General features: G+C 59.9%; 1 protein-coding gene and 1 long non-coding RNA gene across 7 annotated transcripts in view; one reads left to right on the top strand and one right to left on the bottom strand.

The window, feature by feature from the left end:
• Positions 1-5,592: 5,592 nt before the first annotated feature.
• Positions 5,593-7,029, bottom strand: LOC132504444 (uncharacterized). Its single transcript, XR_009534888.1, has 2 exons — positions 6,862-7,029; positions 5,593-5,734 (listed from the first exon to the last, which is right to left on the bottom strand). It is a non-coding gene; the product is annotated as an uncharacterized LOC132504444 (long non-coding RNA).
• The window catches only part of NFATC1 (nuclear factor of activated T cells 1), a 102,056-nt gene continuing 94,174 nt past the window's right edge, over positions 6,508-14,389 (top strand). For 3 of the 6 annotated variants that reach the window (XM_060121842.1, XM_060121839.1, XM_060121841.1), the window contains exon 1: positions 6,508-6,977. In XM_060121842.1, the coding sequence (XP_059977825.1) occupies positions 6,851-6,977 (127 nt within the window). In that variant the 5' untranslated portion in view covers positions 6,508-6,850. Of the gene's footprint in view, positions 6,978-11,208; positions 11,272-11,563; positions 11,704-14,389 lie in introns of those variants that run through there. The other 3 variants (XM_060121840.1, XM_060121844.1, XM_060121845.1) reach the window with 3 other exon arrangements.

The following is a 14,389-nucleotide window of genomic DNA, read 5'->3' as shown; positions in this document are numbered from 1 at the left end:
GGAGGCAGCGAGAGAGGGGAGGGGTCTCCTCCCCTCGTGAGGAACCCGGAGTTGGGCTTTCAGGTGCCTCTGGGTCCAGGTGATCAAACCGCCCAGGAATCCGCCTGCGGCCATGCCTTCCTCGCGGGCCCAGTGGGCACGGCTACCGGGGGGGCCTCAGAGCCGGGGGCCCACCCCCCCCACGGCCCCCAGGAGCTGAGTCCCAAGGGGAGCAGGGCAGCCCACGGCCCACACGGAGGGGTCCCCGGGCGAAGTTGCCTGACGGGGGTACCGTGGGGAGAAGAGGGGCCTGGGGTGGCACCACGGCCACCAGCCCGGCAGTGGGTCAGGAGGGCCCCCAGCGGGCCGTCAGCCGGGCTCCCGGAAGGAAACACACACCACCCAGCCTTTGAGTTTGTTCCCTGGAGCTGCCGAGCAAAGTACCACGAAATGGGGCCTCAAACTGACAGAACAACATTTTCTCACAGCCCCGGAAGTGCAGGGTCAGGGCACCGGCAGGGCCGCGCTCCCTCCTAGGCTCCAGGGCAGGGTCCTCCTGCCTCTCCCAGGGGCCGGTAGTGCTGGCGTCCTCAGGGGCACTCCCGTGTCGCTGCCCCATCACCTTCTCTCTCATGAGGATGACGGCCACGTTGGGTCAGGCCACATAATGACCTCCTCTTCACTGATCCCATCTGCAAGGACCCTGTTTCCACGTTCGGTCCACTCATGGGTACCAGGGGTCAGGGCTCCAGCGCCTCCTCGGAAGATGCAATCTGGCCCAGGACACTCTGGCTCTGAGATGTTCATCACGTTCGTGGAGCGGCTGGGGGCCGGTCACCGAGGAAAGCGGGCAGGGCCTCCTTTAACCCTCACCACAGCCCACGAGCTGAAGGCCTCGATGACGGCTCCCCTGGGTGCCGCGCGGGGCTGCAATGCAGACGCCACGTCAACTTCTGCACTGCAAGCATGAGCTCAGCTGACCTGCTTCATAGTGAAAACGCAGAAAATCATCTAAAAGAAAACAACCATTCAAAGCCTCTGCAAATGCTCCTAAGGACAAAATGGCAAAAGAAACATCTACTCAAGAAAATCTACGGGAACTGCTTTAAAAAGGAGTCTTTGGTATTTGAACCGAGACTCCCCCAGCGTCCCAGCTCAGCGAGGAGGGGGCTCCAGTCCAGAGGCTGCAGCCACCAACGCGGGGCTCCCTGGTCCCGTGGGCTGAGTCCCCGGGGAGTGCGGCTGGGAAGAGGGGCACCTGCTCCCACGCAGCCCCCACTCCTGCAGTGGAAAGGAGGCGGTACCTTGAGAATGCCGGGACCCCCAGAGCCCTCGCCCCCGCTTGTGAGGGTGGTTCCACGCCAGGAGAGACCTGCATCACAGTGAAGGCGCTGAGAACCACAGCGAGGAGAACATCCTGAGAGCAGCAAGAGGAGAGTGTGGTCCCTTCAAGGGGCCCCCGGTAGGACTGCCTCCAAATGAGACTGGCCTCCCGCAGAGACACCGCAGGCCGGAAGGCAGTGGCTGACACATCCCAAGTGCTCAAAGGAAACAAAGAAACTGTCAACCAAGGATCCCATACTCAGCAAAGCTGTCTTTCAAAAACGAGGGTGAAATGAAGTGTTCCCAGATACACAAAAACTGAGACGTGGCTGCTGGCAGATCCACCTTTTACGAGAAGTAAAGGACGTTCTTCAGGTTGAAAGCACACGACCCCAGACGGAAACTGAATCCACACGAGGAAAAACAGAGTGCTGTTAAGGTAAGCAGGTCACTGCATAAGGCAGCGCAAATGTATAGTTTCCTCCTGTGTTCTAATAACTGATTTAAAAAGCAATTGTATAAAATTACATAGATATAATGTAATGGCAGGCCTATTACCAGTGGAAATGTAATACATGTGTAATATTTTCATCAATAACAGTACCAAGGAAGTGGCTGGAGCAGAGCTGGGCTTGAGGAATTGACTACAGGTGGTAAAGGAAGCGCGCTTGCAGAGTCCGCTGAGTTTGCAGCATTGCTATTGGTCATGTAAGTAACATAATGCCATAAACAGGGGAAAAAGGAATAGACCCACATGAGATTAATGTTTATGTATATCACTGGAATTAACCTGACTGTGATGTTAAAACGTAAGTGGTAAACCCTAGAATGACCACTAAGGAAATAACTTTAGAAACGGTAAAGATCATTAAAGAATTCATACTGCTACATGAGACAACATTCACTTAACATAAAGAAAGCGATAAAGGGAGAACAGAGGAACAAAACAGACCTGAGAAACGTAAGAAACAGGAAAAATGAAATGGCAGACATAAACCCAACGATATCAACGATCACGTTAAGTGTGGATGAATTTAACAAGCTGATAAAAAGGCAGAGATTGTCAAACTGGACGAAGAAAAGGTGATCCAACTTGCAGCTGGCTATAAGGGCACACTTTAGATTCAAGGCACGAATGGACTAAAGGGGTGGAAAAGTATACTATGCAAAGAACAAGTGCGGGAGGGCTGGAATGGCTGCACCGATGTCAGACAAAATAGGCTTTAACACAACAAGTGTTATTACAAATAAAGAGGGATGTTTCGTAATGATAACAGAGCCAATCCATCAGGAAGACATAACAGTTAGAAACATGTGCATCTAACAGCCGAGCTCCAAAATATATGAAGCAAATCTGATGGAAGGAAGGGAGCGATAGATGGTCCTACTGCGACAGGTGGAGGCGTCAATACCCCACTGTCGATAACGACGTAACGGCCAGACGGAAGCCAACCGGGAAGCAGAAGGCTTGAGCCACTACCCCGCCACAGCGGGACACACACTCCTCTCGCGGTCACGTGGAACGTTCTCCAGGAAGGATGTTTTAGGCTACAGAGCAGACTCGGCTGTCCAAGGCCACCACACTGGACGGCAGTGCGAGGGGCTACGGAGGTGGGCAAAGATGTTTCAGACGGTGATAAGGACCCGGGGAGGGGGGGCAGGTGGACGGGAGGGGGGCTCTGGGCCTTGGTGGGGGTGAGGCTGAGACTCAGGGTGGGGGGGGGCAGGAGCCACGCTGAGAGCTGTTTTCAGGGGAGGTGACTGACTGATGACTGAGGCTTTAGACCTGGTGGTGGTGCTTGGAGTGCGTGCTCGGGAGACGAAGGAGGCCCCTGCACCGTTCCAGGGAAGAGGGGTGGATTAAAGAGCGATTTCACAAGTAAACGCACAGTGTAAACTTCCAAGCCCTAAATCCATGGACCTCTAAGGACACGTCAGACCGAAGCGGGACGTCCGGAGGGGCTGACGCAGGTGTGCAGCCCCGTCTTTCTCAACTTCAGCCACGACCTGGAGATGCACTGCCACTGGCTTTTTGAAAACCACCTCAGCTAAGTTTACTCAGAAGTAAATACCCTCTTCACAATTCTGATTTTTAACATCATGCCAGTCTCCACCCTCCGGCTAGCTGCCTCCGTCCCCAAGCGCACCTGCCAGCGCCTCTGTTCAGTCCGTGTGCTTCTCGCTGCCTGCAGGAAGAACGCACACCTGCCCCTTATAGAGGATTCAGGTGCCCAAAGTGTTTCCAAATGGGAGAACGTCAAGCTGGCCACTGCCGGGCTCACCGCGTGGACCTGGCGAGCACAAAGCATCCACGTGCAACCCGCAGACGTTTGAGGTGATTTTCACCAGCAAGAAGTGGCGCCTGGGTGTGCGACTGAGGAACAGGAAGAAAGGGTGGGCCGTGGCCTGAGGAACAGGAAGAAAGGGTGGGCCAGGGCCCAGCACCTGCCCAGGAGCCCCTGCCAGTGCAGTGTGTGCACGGAAGCTGCCTCCCTGGAGGCTGGAAAGCCCCAGGCCAGGTGGGCCAGACGGTCCCCAGCGGGGCTCCCAGGGCGGGGGACAGAGCATCCCCTTCAGGGCAGCTCCAGCCAGGCCAGGGCTTCCCAGGTCCTCCTGACCAGGTCCCGGACCGCCCACGTCACTGAGGGCGGCGTCTCCATAGCAGTTGTGCTTAAACACAAAAGCCCGAGCAACTGCAGAGTCTATAGGAAATATTAGGCAGGGGGGATGGATTACCCAAGTGTGCGCCAAGAGAGAGGATTTGGCATCCGAAGCGACTTTGAAAATGGTAAGCTTCTTTGGGTGTATTTGCCCCAATAATCCACAGAAACAACAGTAATCTAAAAATAGTCTTGTTTTCTGTCCTAAGCTCCTTTTAACTTCGTTAGTCATCACCCATCCTTAAAATAAAACCCGTGTAACGTCTCTCCTAGTAGCAGCTATAAACACACTTCGAGAGGAGGCCCGAGGAGCCGGAGAGGCGGAAGGGGAGCGCGGGGGGCCGCGGCCGCGGGGACGGAGGCCCGTGGTCCCGCGGTGGCCGCAGGACCGGCCCGAGGCGGACACGGGGGCGCGCTGGCCGCCGAGCTGCGCCGCCGCCCCCGGAACTCCCTGCGCCCTGGCGCGCGGCCACCGTGGTCCCGGCAACGGAATTAAACAGAGGGAAACAGACGGGGATTCCGTCACCCGGGCGGGGGAATAAGGGGCGCGTTGAGAGCAGACAGGAAAAGAGCTTTTCTGGATGGAGTGAAAATTATTTATTGGAGGAAGAGGAGGAGGGGCAGTGGCGGCCAACAGCCCCCAGCTCGGCCCCTCTGCAACCCAGGGGCGCCCCCGGCCTCAGGGGGTCCCGCGGGCTCCAGGACCGGGAGACGGTCCCGCGCGCGTGTGAAAGCGCGAGAGGGGCGGACGGGAGGGGGTGAGAGTCAGTCTTTATTTTAATACAACTTTCCACACCCCCCTTCGCCCCCCGCAAGGACTCGGCCCCCTCCTCCTGGCCCGTCCCGGTGGCGGGGCGGGACCTCTCCACGCACACTCTCCTGGCAGAACCCTGGCACCCAGGTCTGGGGACACCAGAACGAACAGCGGCCAGATCATTCTAAAGGGAGGGGCGAGGGAGGGGCGTGGGCGGCCCGACCCTAGCGCCCCCTGGCGGCTTCCGGCTCTGTTGCACGCCCCAGCCCCCCCGCCCCGCCTCCGCCCCCACCCCGCGTCCAGCATCCTTGAGGGGTCCCCCCCAGCCTCGTCGTCCTCGCGGGGTCCCTCCAGCCTCGGTGTCCTGGCGACTCCCCCGAGCCTCAGCATCCTCGCGAGGTCCCACTCTTAGGCCTCCAGCCTCCTCGTGGGGTCCCCCCACCCCCAGCCCCGGTGTCCACGCGGGGTTCCCCCTCCCTTTGCCTGGGGCACAAGGCGCGTGCCAGGCCCGGCTCTCGCGGTGGGAGCAGACCCACAGGTAGTGGCACCCGAAAAGGGTCCTGACACCCACCAGACACCCGAGGGGAGACCTGAGCCGGAAGAAGGGATTTCAGCCCTGTCGGGTCGACGCCGCTGCGATGAACCGATAACCGGCAGCGGTGACGCGGGTATCGCCCCCGCCGGGCACCTTCTTACTGTTTAATATCGCGCCCAAGGGGCAGCGAAACACACAGATGGGGGTCAAATGTCGCACCCCACTTTCCCCAGGTCCCGGGCGTGAAGTCGTTGAGGGTGCCCACCCGCGCGACCTGCAGGCCTCCCGGTCCCCGCGGCAGACAAGTTTTTTGCTTTGGGTTTATTTTAAACCACATAGGGTGTCGTGCAATAGATTTATTATTTTTATACACCAGACATTTTAACCGCCCGAACAAACACTCCAGTCCCTTCCCTCCAAGGCCAACACGAAACTACGGTCCCGTTTTGGCCGCTGAGCCGCGCCGAGGAGAAGCAGCAGGGTCTGAAAGAGGAAAGTGTAAAGTGAAACGGGCCGGTTGGAGAGGTTTCCCCGAGCGCCGGCTCTCGGTTCTCAGACCAGCCCCCGTCGGTTAGAAATCCCGAAGTCGCGCCCGTAAACCGCCCCTGGCCCTCTGGGGCGGGCCGGGTGCCGGCGGCTGGGAGCCCGGGGAGGGGCTCGCGGTTCTCCAAGACACCCCCTCCCCCCAGCCCGCCATGCAACAGGCAATCTGGGTCGCTCAGATATTTACAGAAGAAAAATGACAATAACTCCACGTCCCGGGACTGCCGTGCAATCTGTTAGTAATTTAGCGGGATGGGAATTTCCTTTCTCGGGCCTGCCAGTGGAAGCGCTTTTCCAAATTTCCACAGCAGGGAAAGCCTGCGATTTTACATAATGACTTCAGCATGCAGGGCCCTCTCGGCAACCCCCTCGTCTCCGGCCCCCCTCCCCGCCCCCTCATTAAAGCAGAGTGTGGCTCTCTCAGGACACCCGCGTGGACCCAGGCGTCCGGGCCGGGCCGTGCGCCGGGTGCGCCCCCGCCCGCCCCCCGTTGCGCCCCGCGGGCCGGTCGAGCGGCTGCCCGGCGCGGGGAGGGGCGGGCGCTCGGCCGCTGGTCCCCCGGGCCCAGCGCTGGCTCGGGCGGGCTGGGGCGTGATGTCACGGCAGGGAGGGGGCGCGGGAGCGGCCGGGCCGGCGGGGAGGCGGGGGAGGTGTTTTCCAGCTTTAAAAAGGCAGCAGGCAGAGCGCGGCCCTGCGTCAGAGCGAGACTCAGAGGCTCCGAACTCGCCGGCACAGTCAGTCACCGCGCCGGGGAGGGCGGCCGGGCGCGGGGACCGGGGCGCGGGCGCACACCTCCGAGCCCCCGCCGCCCGTCAGCCTGCCGGGCTCCCGGGGCCGCCGCAGCCCGGACCCGCCACGCGCGCACACGCCCCTCACAACGCTTCTCTGGGGCGCGCGGCGCTGAGCCCGGGCCGGCGCGCGTCCGCCGGGGGAGAGGCGTCCTTCCTCGGGAGACCCGGCCCCGCGCGGCGGCGCAAGACGCCCGCTCCTCCTCCCGCTCCTCCCGCTCCTCCCGCCGCCGCCGCCGCCGCCGCCGCCGCCGCCGCCGCCGCGTGGATGCCAAGTACCAGTTTTCCAGTCCCTTCCAAGTTTCCACTCGGCCCTCCGGCTGCAGTCTGCGGGAGCGGAGAAACTTTGGGGCCCTCTGCGCCCGCCGGCGGCACCATGAAGTCGGCAGAGGAAGGTAAGCCGGAGCGGCCGCAGACCCCCGCCGCGGCCCCCGGGGGCCCCCGGCCCCGCGCTCTGAGCCCGGCGCCCGTGCCGCCCGCGCCCGTCCGACCCACGCCCGGCGGGGTCCCGGCCCGCGGAGGGGCGAGCAGGCCGGTCCAGGGTCCGCGCGCAGGGAGGGGCGCGGGCGGCCGGGCGCGCGGCGGGCGCGCTGCACAGATTGGGAAGCGGTGTCCCCCTGGTGTTTCCCCAGAGCAGCCCTGATTTCGTGCGCGCCTTCTTGCCAATAGGTGTCTCCTCTTCTCTAGCGCTGAGTGCGCGCACTTGGCCTTCGCTGGTGCAGCCTCGCGGCTGCTCCGGCTATAGAAACTCAGTTCAAATGCAGGCGGCTGGGGGACGGGGCGAGGTTAGGGCCGTCAGAACCACGAAGGAAGGACACTTTGGAAAGCAGCGAGGTTTCTCTGGGAAAGAGGGATGGCCGGTGTCTTCCCCCGTGGGGCAAGGCCCCAGGAAGACCAGCCGTACGGTGAGGTTGCGGGGGGGGGGGCGGTGTTCTGCGCCCCTCCATGAGCTCAGTCGGTAGCAGATTCCTTCCAGGCGCTGGGCCCCGCGAACCGCTCCGTGTGGCGCTGCCCCGCCGGTGGCTCGACCCGCAGGACTAAAAGCCATCAGAGGAGCGGTCGGGCACAGCCCCTGATTCAAGACAGTTTGCAGCCTTAGAGACTTGAGAGTTCCAAACGTAGATGTTCCAGGACAGTTGGAAAAGAGACCTCCGAGTTTCAAGCTACTTGTTCATAGTCACGAAGATGGCATAAGTGTCTGCCCTGCCCTGAAGGCTGGTGATGGCGAGGCCGCCGCTACTGACGGTGCGCTTGCGACCCTCCCGCGTGCGGTCTTAGGTCCACAGTCCCCTCACCCGCACCCTCTCAACACTCCTCCCACCCCTGACCAAAGCAGCCCAGAGTTCCTACGGCGTTCCTGAAGGTGTCTGAAGATAGCCTCCGAAAGGGGTGACGAGCATCCTCGTCAGGGAGCACGATGGAAGCTGGGAGACACCTTTCCAAATGCCGTAGCAACCCTGAAGTACTTTGTCTAAACTATTTTAAGAAAACCGCCTCGCCTGCCAGTGCATCATGAGTGCTCGTACTTCGCAGGGCAGACACCCCTGTGGGGAGAGCTAGGAAGTAACTGCTGCCGTCTCCTGCACGATCTAATAAACGTGACGGCCCCTCCTGCGTTACAACTGCACTTTTCAAAGACTGCCTGTTCGGGAGAACTTCCTTCTCTTTAGCAAACGTGAGCTCAAGACCGTACATTCAATATAAGAACATCGGTATGGGGTCAGTGTCTTGATGTCTTGTTATTTCTACGTATTTTCATCAAGGGAGGAAGATGTATCTCATGTTTCTCACCATTTCATCCCAATTTAGAAGATGCTGAAATGTAAACAGCAGGTGACGTTTACAGGACAAGCTCTTACTGTTAAAAAAGTTTTAAAAGTTGTCGAGATTTTGATTTTACATCCTTGACACTTATTTCAAAGTTTCTTATCACTGCTTTTTATAAATGTGGGTCTTTCAAAGTTTAGGTTTCTTTACTTCAACAGTCGGTGGTCTGTCTGCGATAGAGAATCTTTTTTATCTTACAAGAGGAAAAGGCGTCTATGGGGGTGGTGGTTATCTTTCAGGTTTCCAGCTTAAGAAAATACATTTGAAGGTGTCCCTGCTAAGAGGCAGCACGCCAGGCGTGATGATGCCCTTTGACTAAACAAATATTGGTGTATTTATAAGGACCACAGAATTAGGCTAAACAGAAAGTATGATCTAATCCTTCATAGAGCCAGGCACAGGGTATGAGAGGCAGGGCCTGCAGGTCCACGCCTGCCGTGCTGAGGCCTTCCCCCGCAGGCCCGGCTGGGCTTTAGTTGCCCATGTGAGAATCTCAGGGATTCCCCAGCGCTTCCCTCCAGTTTAGTGAGCATGTGGTCAAAGCTCACTGGGCACTGCTGTTGGAGAAGGCCGTGTGCTCGTTCTTGTGCGTGGGGAATGCAGAGAGACGCAGGCCTCGTAGGTACACCCACCCACCCATCCAGAGGTGGTTCCACACTGAGTGCCCGGGGCTCTCCAGAACGGAACAAAGCCCGCGCTGTTCTCCTGCCACTTAACTTCGCGGCGTTGTTTCCTAATCCAGATTAGAAAAGGCCCTGCTGCTCTGTCACACCCAGGGCTGGAGCTCTGGGCCCGGTGCACACCGGCAGCCTCTGACAGGAAGAGCCAGCTAAACGTTTCCATCAAGACGGGAGTGTCTGCTGAATTAGCAAATAGCTCCAAACCATTTACAAGACGAAAGGCACGGGGGTGCTGGGAAGAGGAGCAGTTAAAACACGGCCACCCTATCCGGTTACCTCGGTGGGGGATCCGCACGTAGGTGGGGATCAGCTCGGCCTTAGGATAAAGCAGACCCCAGTCCTGACCCCGAGGGCTCGGGTGCACCCGGAAGGGTAAACCCACTTTCTCCTGGACAGAACAGTTGAGCGAGAAGTTTTAGTCTAAACAGAGGGTAGAGGCTCTTGTTTGTGTGTAAATTTTTGGTGGGGGTGAGAAGGTGGCTGAACTTTAAAAAAAAAAAAACCCGAAAAGAGAGAAAATGAAATATTGTGGCTTCTGAACGGAAAACAGAACTTCCATTTGCCTGAAGGTCAGCAAAAAAAAGCAAACTAAAACAAAACAGCCCTCCAACATACATCTCAAAGATGGAACTATTATTAGAAACTAAATCAGGCCAAAGTGAACTATAGTTTATCACTGGAGAAAACCAGCGATTTGGAAAGGGTCATGAGAGGGAAAGGGTTTGGGGGAGGGGTCACGTGATTCCCAGGTTATCTGCTTCCGAAAAAAGCAATCCCCACGGGGCCAGAGGGCCTGCGGGGCAGAGAGCAGGACTCGTTTGATTAGCAGCGGAGTTGCAGAAACGGACACTTGTGCACCCTCCCCCTTTCCCACTCGACTCCCCCCGCGCGGGTCGTCCTCAGCCTCTCACACCGCCGTCTTGGCCACCATCCCGTTGCTCTTCCAGATGCTGGTGTCACGGGGTGCCAAGATTCTCGGGCAGTTAGAACAAACACCTGGGAGAAAGTCCTGGGGAGAGTTGGTGCTCAGGCGGGCCTAGCCTTTTATACTGCTGTTGTGCGGACGGGCTGCTCTGTGTCCGGGCCTTGGGTTTCACCCCCCCGCGAGCTCTCCCCCAACCTGGGAAAGCTTTGGAGTCACTCACGGGTGGCTGGCAGGCTACTTGTGCGCGCACAGGCGTGTGCACGCGTGTTTCAGGAATCTGAGGGACTAACGTGAACGGGGTCCCAAAAAGGAAGGGGTGCCAGTTGGGCATCAGCCTGCGAGCGGAAGGCCGCGTAAGCAGCCCGGCCTCAAGGTGCGAAGGAGAGCGCGCTCCCAGCCCCGACCAACCTCCCACCTTCCTCTTTCGGGCTCTGGGGGCTGGAAAACGGTGTTCCCTGTGTTCGTTGCTCTTCCGCAGCGGGTTGGGGAAGAAGCCGCTGCTTTGAAAGCGAGCCCTGCGGTCCAGGGAATTCTACTCCGGGCCCTGGCTGCGGGGCTTCGGCTGGACGTGCGCGTTACAGACTCGGCAACAACCGAGACGGGCTGATCCTCGTCCTACGAGGGGCCAGGCAGCGGGGAGGCCCCTCTAGGCACGTTCAGTAGGTTGGTGCGGCGTCAGCAGCAACTCGGGACGCAGCTATTGATCTTCGCGACCCGCTGCCTCCGGGTGCAGCCAGCCGGCACCGCTAGCGGTGCCCGTCTCCCCGCAGTGAGGCTGCAGGCGGGCGGGGGTCCACCGCCGGCTCCCGTCCTCGCCCGCCCCCAGCCTCTGCCCACCCGGCTCCGGCCGCAGGGGCGCTCGGGCGGCGGGGCGGACGGAGGTGGCTGGACTCCGTGTCCCCTCCCCCCAGTCCCCGGCGCACGCGTATCCCCCCGAGTGCGGACCCGGGGGGCACTCGGGGGTCTCGCTCGCGCGGAGGGGCGGACCCGAGAGCCTCCTGGGGGCCCCGGGCGCGGGTGTGGGCGCCGGGAGCCGGGACACCAGTGAAAGGCGTGCGCTCCAGCTCGCGGGGAGAGTTTATTTAAAACTCGGAAGCCGGCGGCCGGCAAGCTGCTTGTTTATGTAAACCCGGAAACAGCGGGGGGAGGGGCGCGGCGGGGGAGGGCCGGGGGGAGGGGCGCGAGCGGGAGTCACGTTACCCGAGGACGCGCGGCCGAGCGCAGGGCGCAGCCGAGCCCCGGGCGCCTCGACCACAGGTGCCCGCGGCCGGGGCCCCGACCCTGGACCCCTACCGGACCCCCTCCAGGGCCCTAACCCCGACCCCGACCCCAACCTGGCATCCCGACCCCGACCCCGGACCCCAGCCTGACTCCAGTCCGGGACCCCGACCCAGGCCTTGACTCCTGACACCGGACCCCGCCCGACTCCAGCCTAGATCCCGACCCCGGACCCCGACCCGGGACCCCAACCAGGTCCCCGACCCCCGACCAGACCCGAACCCCGGATCCGATCCCACCCCTGACCTCCGACCCCGACCCCGGACCCCAGACCCCTGACCTCGGGCCCCGACCCTCTGATATCTGACCCCCGACCCAACATGACGGGGCTGGAGGAGGACCAGGAGTTCGACTTTGATTTCCTCTTCGAGTTTAACCAGAGCGACGAGGGCGCCGCCGCGGCCACCGCAGGTGGGTCCGCGCGGGGCCGGGGCGCAGGGAGGGGGCGCGGGGCCGGGCGGGCCGGATCCGCGGCGGGAGGGGCGGGCCCGGAGGCGCGCCGCGGCTCCCGCCCCTCTGCCCCGGGGCGCCCCCCAGTCTCCCGTCCCCGACCCCCCGCGGCGCCAGGGGCGGGGGCAGCGCCCATAGCCTCCCCAGCGGGTCCAGTTGAGGGGCGAGCGGGGTAGCGAGAGAGGCCCCTTTGGAGTAGGCAGATCCCCCGGCCAAGTGTGCTAGGCTCGGGGCCGCACTCCAGCTGAGCCCTGAGCGCATTCCCGCTGGAGGGGCCTCCTCTTTAGGGCGGGGCGCCGCTCCCGCCAGGGGACAGTGTGCCAGGCCCTGGACTTGGACGTCCCGGCGGGGCGGGGGCCACGAGCTCCCCGAGTCTGCCCGCCCGCTCCCTGTGCCCTCAGCGCTGAAGCCTCCCTTCCCCCCGCCACCAGGAAAAGTTCCAATAGAACTAGCCTCCGGTACCTCGGACCACCAAGTCCCCGGGCCTTGCCTTTCTTTCGTTTTCTCTTCTCGGTCAAAAATAAAGGTTCTACTTAAACAGAAGATAAAGGAATCCTCCAGCCCCCTAGGGTGTGTGCTCTTGGATAAGAGTAAGCCCTTGAACGATCACGCCCCCTTTTACTGGAAGACCCAGTCTGTGCCTAGGGTCGCCCTGCGTGGAGGGAACCGAGAGCCCCCTCCTTGCAGCCTGGCTCTCCCCGACCTGTCTTTCTGCCCCCTGTCGGCCCTCTTTCTGTGTCTGTCTTCAAGATGTTCTCTCTGTCCCTGCCCACGTGGCGGTGAAGTGGTGAAGCTGAGCCCAGCACACTTGGCACTGGCGGGCGCCCGTCTCTGCAATGACTGTATAATATTTTCCGTATCATTCACTGCCCCTCTTTTAAAAGTGCAACGTCCTGCTCGTTTTTGTGTTTTTTTTTTTTTTTTTTCCGGTACGTGGGCCTCTCACTGTTTTGGAGCGCAGGCTCCCGACGCGCAGGCTCAGCGGCCATGGCTCACGGGCCCAGCCGCTCCGCGGCATGTGGGATCTTCCCGGACCGGGGCACGAACCCGTGTTCCCTGCATCGGCAGGCGGACTCTCGACCACTGCGCCACCAGGGAAGCCCCCTGCTCGTTTTTTTAAAAAATAAATGTTCCAACCAGGCCAAGGCTGCTTGGATCTGTCCTCCCTAAACGTCTTCTCTTTTCCACTTCCTCGGCTGTACCATTTCCAGGCCTTTGGGTCAGGCGGTGACAAGGCAGGCGCGGGTGGGAGACCGAGGCAATTGTCTGAACAGATCTGGGGCGGAAGTGGAGAAACAGGCCCTGAAGGCCGTCTGCACTTGCTGGGTTCGGCTGTCTGTGCGCAGGTCCTGGCTGGGCTTCCTGGGTTGTTTCCACCTGAAGACTTTCTCCCTTGGTATCCAACCCCCTTTTCAGTCTGTTTAGCAGATATCTTTGATGAGAGGCTTGGTGATGTGTGGACCACACTCCTGACCTCTTCAGGGTGTGAAAGCCAGTCCAGGACAGGGACTGCCGTGCTCGTCCTGTGTCCTCAGGGGCTCTGCTGCCCGCTTGGTGCTTGGGAAGCTCCCAGAGTTGGGGAAGGCCTCACGGCCTCCCCCTGTCTCTTTGCACGTCTGCTCCCCCCGACAGCAAGCTGAGTAACACTCTCAAGGGGCCTTTTCAGCCTCACTGCCAAGCATACAGCCCCCACCCCAACCTCCAGGGACCACAGTCCCATTAAAGCCTCCTGCAGGAAGGCCTCTGGGGTGCTGGCAGCTGGGGCCCAGCGTTCACCAGGCTTTGGGGGAAGGGCAGCTGGAGGGAGCTCTGGGCAGAGATGGAAAGGGCTCCTTCCCCTTGTCATGGTGTTAGGAAGCAGTTGATAGAAAACATTCCTTCTTACCTATTTATGTGAGAAGCACTCATACTTTTTTCTTTTTTATTAAGACTTTTTGAGAACAGTGTTAGCTTCACGGCAGAACTGGGTGGAAGGTATAGAGATTTCCCCCTCCTCCCACAGGGATGGTCTCCCCCACTATCAACATCCCTACCAGATGGTACCTTTGTTACAGTCGATGAACCTACACTGACACATCATCACCTAAAGTCTGTAGTTTACATAGGGTTCACTCTGGGTGTTGTACATTCTGTGGGTTTGGACAGGTGTGCAATGACACGTATCCACCATCGTGGGGTCATACGGAGTGTTTTCACTGCCGTAAACATCCTCTGTGCACCCCCGTATCTCCCTCCCTCCCCCAGCCCCCGGCACCACTGATCTGCTCACCGGGTCCACAGTTTTGTCTTTTCCAGAACGTCCCGTAGTTGGACACACAGTGCTCAGCCGTTTCATATGGGCTTTTTTCACTTAGCAACATGCGTTTCCGTCTCCTGCATGCCTCTTCGTGACTTGCTGGCTCTGGTGCTAAATAATATTCCCTTGTCTGGATGGACCCCGGTTTATCTATCCATTCAACTTACCAAAGGACATCTTGGTTGCTTCTAAGTTTTGGCATTTATGAATAAAGTACTTTCTTCTTGTTCTTATTAGTTACTAACATTATATTGTAACTATTAAGTTCATGGTTACATTGTTATATTAAATTCTTCAGCTCTTAATGGGTGACGGGAGTGCCTTCTCATTATTTCCGGAATGAACCTGGAT

Source organism: Lagenorhynchus albirostris, chromosome 14 (genome assembly GCF_949774975.1).
Source record: "Lagenorhynchus albirostris chromosome 14, mLagAlb1.1, whole genome shotgun sequence".
Taxonomy (NCBI): domain Eukaryota; kingdom Metazoa; phylum Chordata; class Mammalia; order Artiodactyla; family Delphinidae; genus Lagenorhynchus; species Lagenorhynchus albirostris.
The sequence above is the reverse complement of the archived record's forward strand: the minus strand, read 5'-3'. Positions and strand labels throughout refer to the sequence as shown.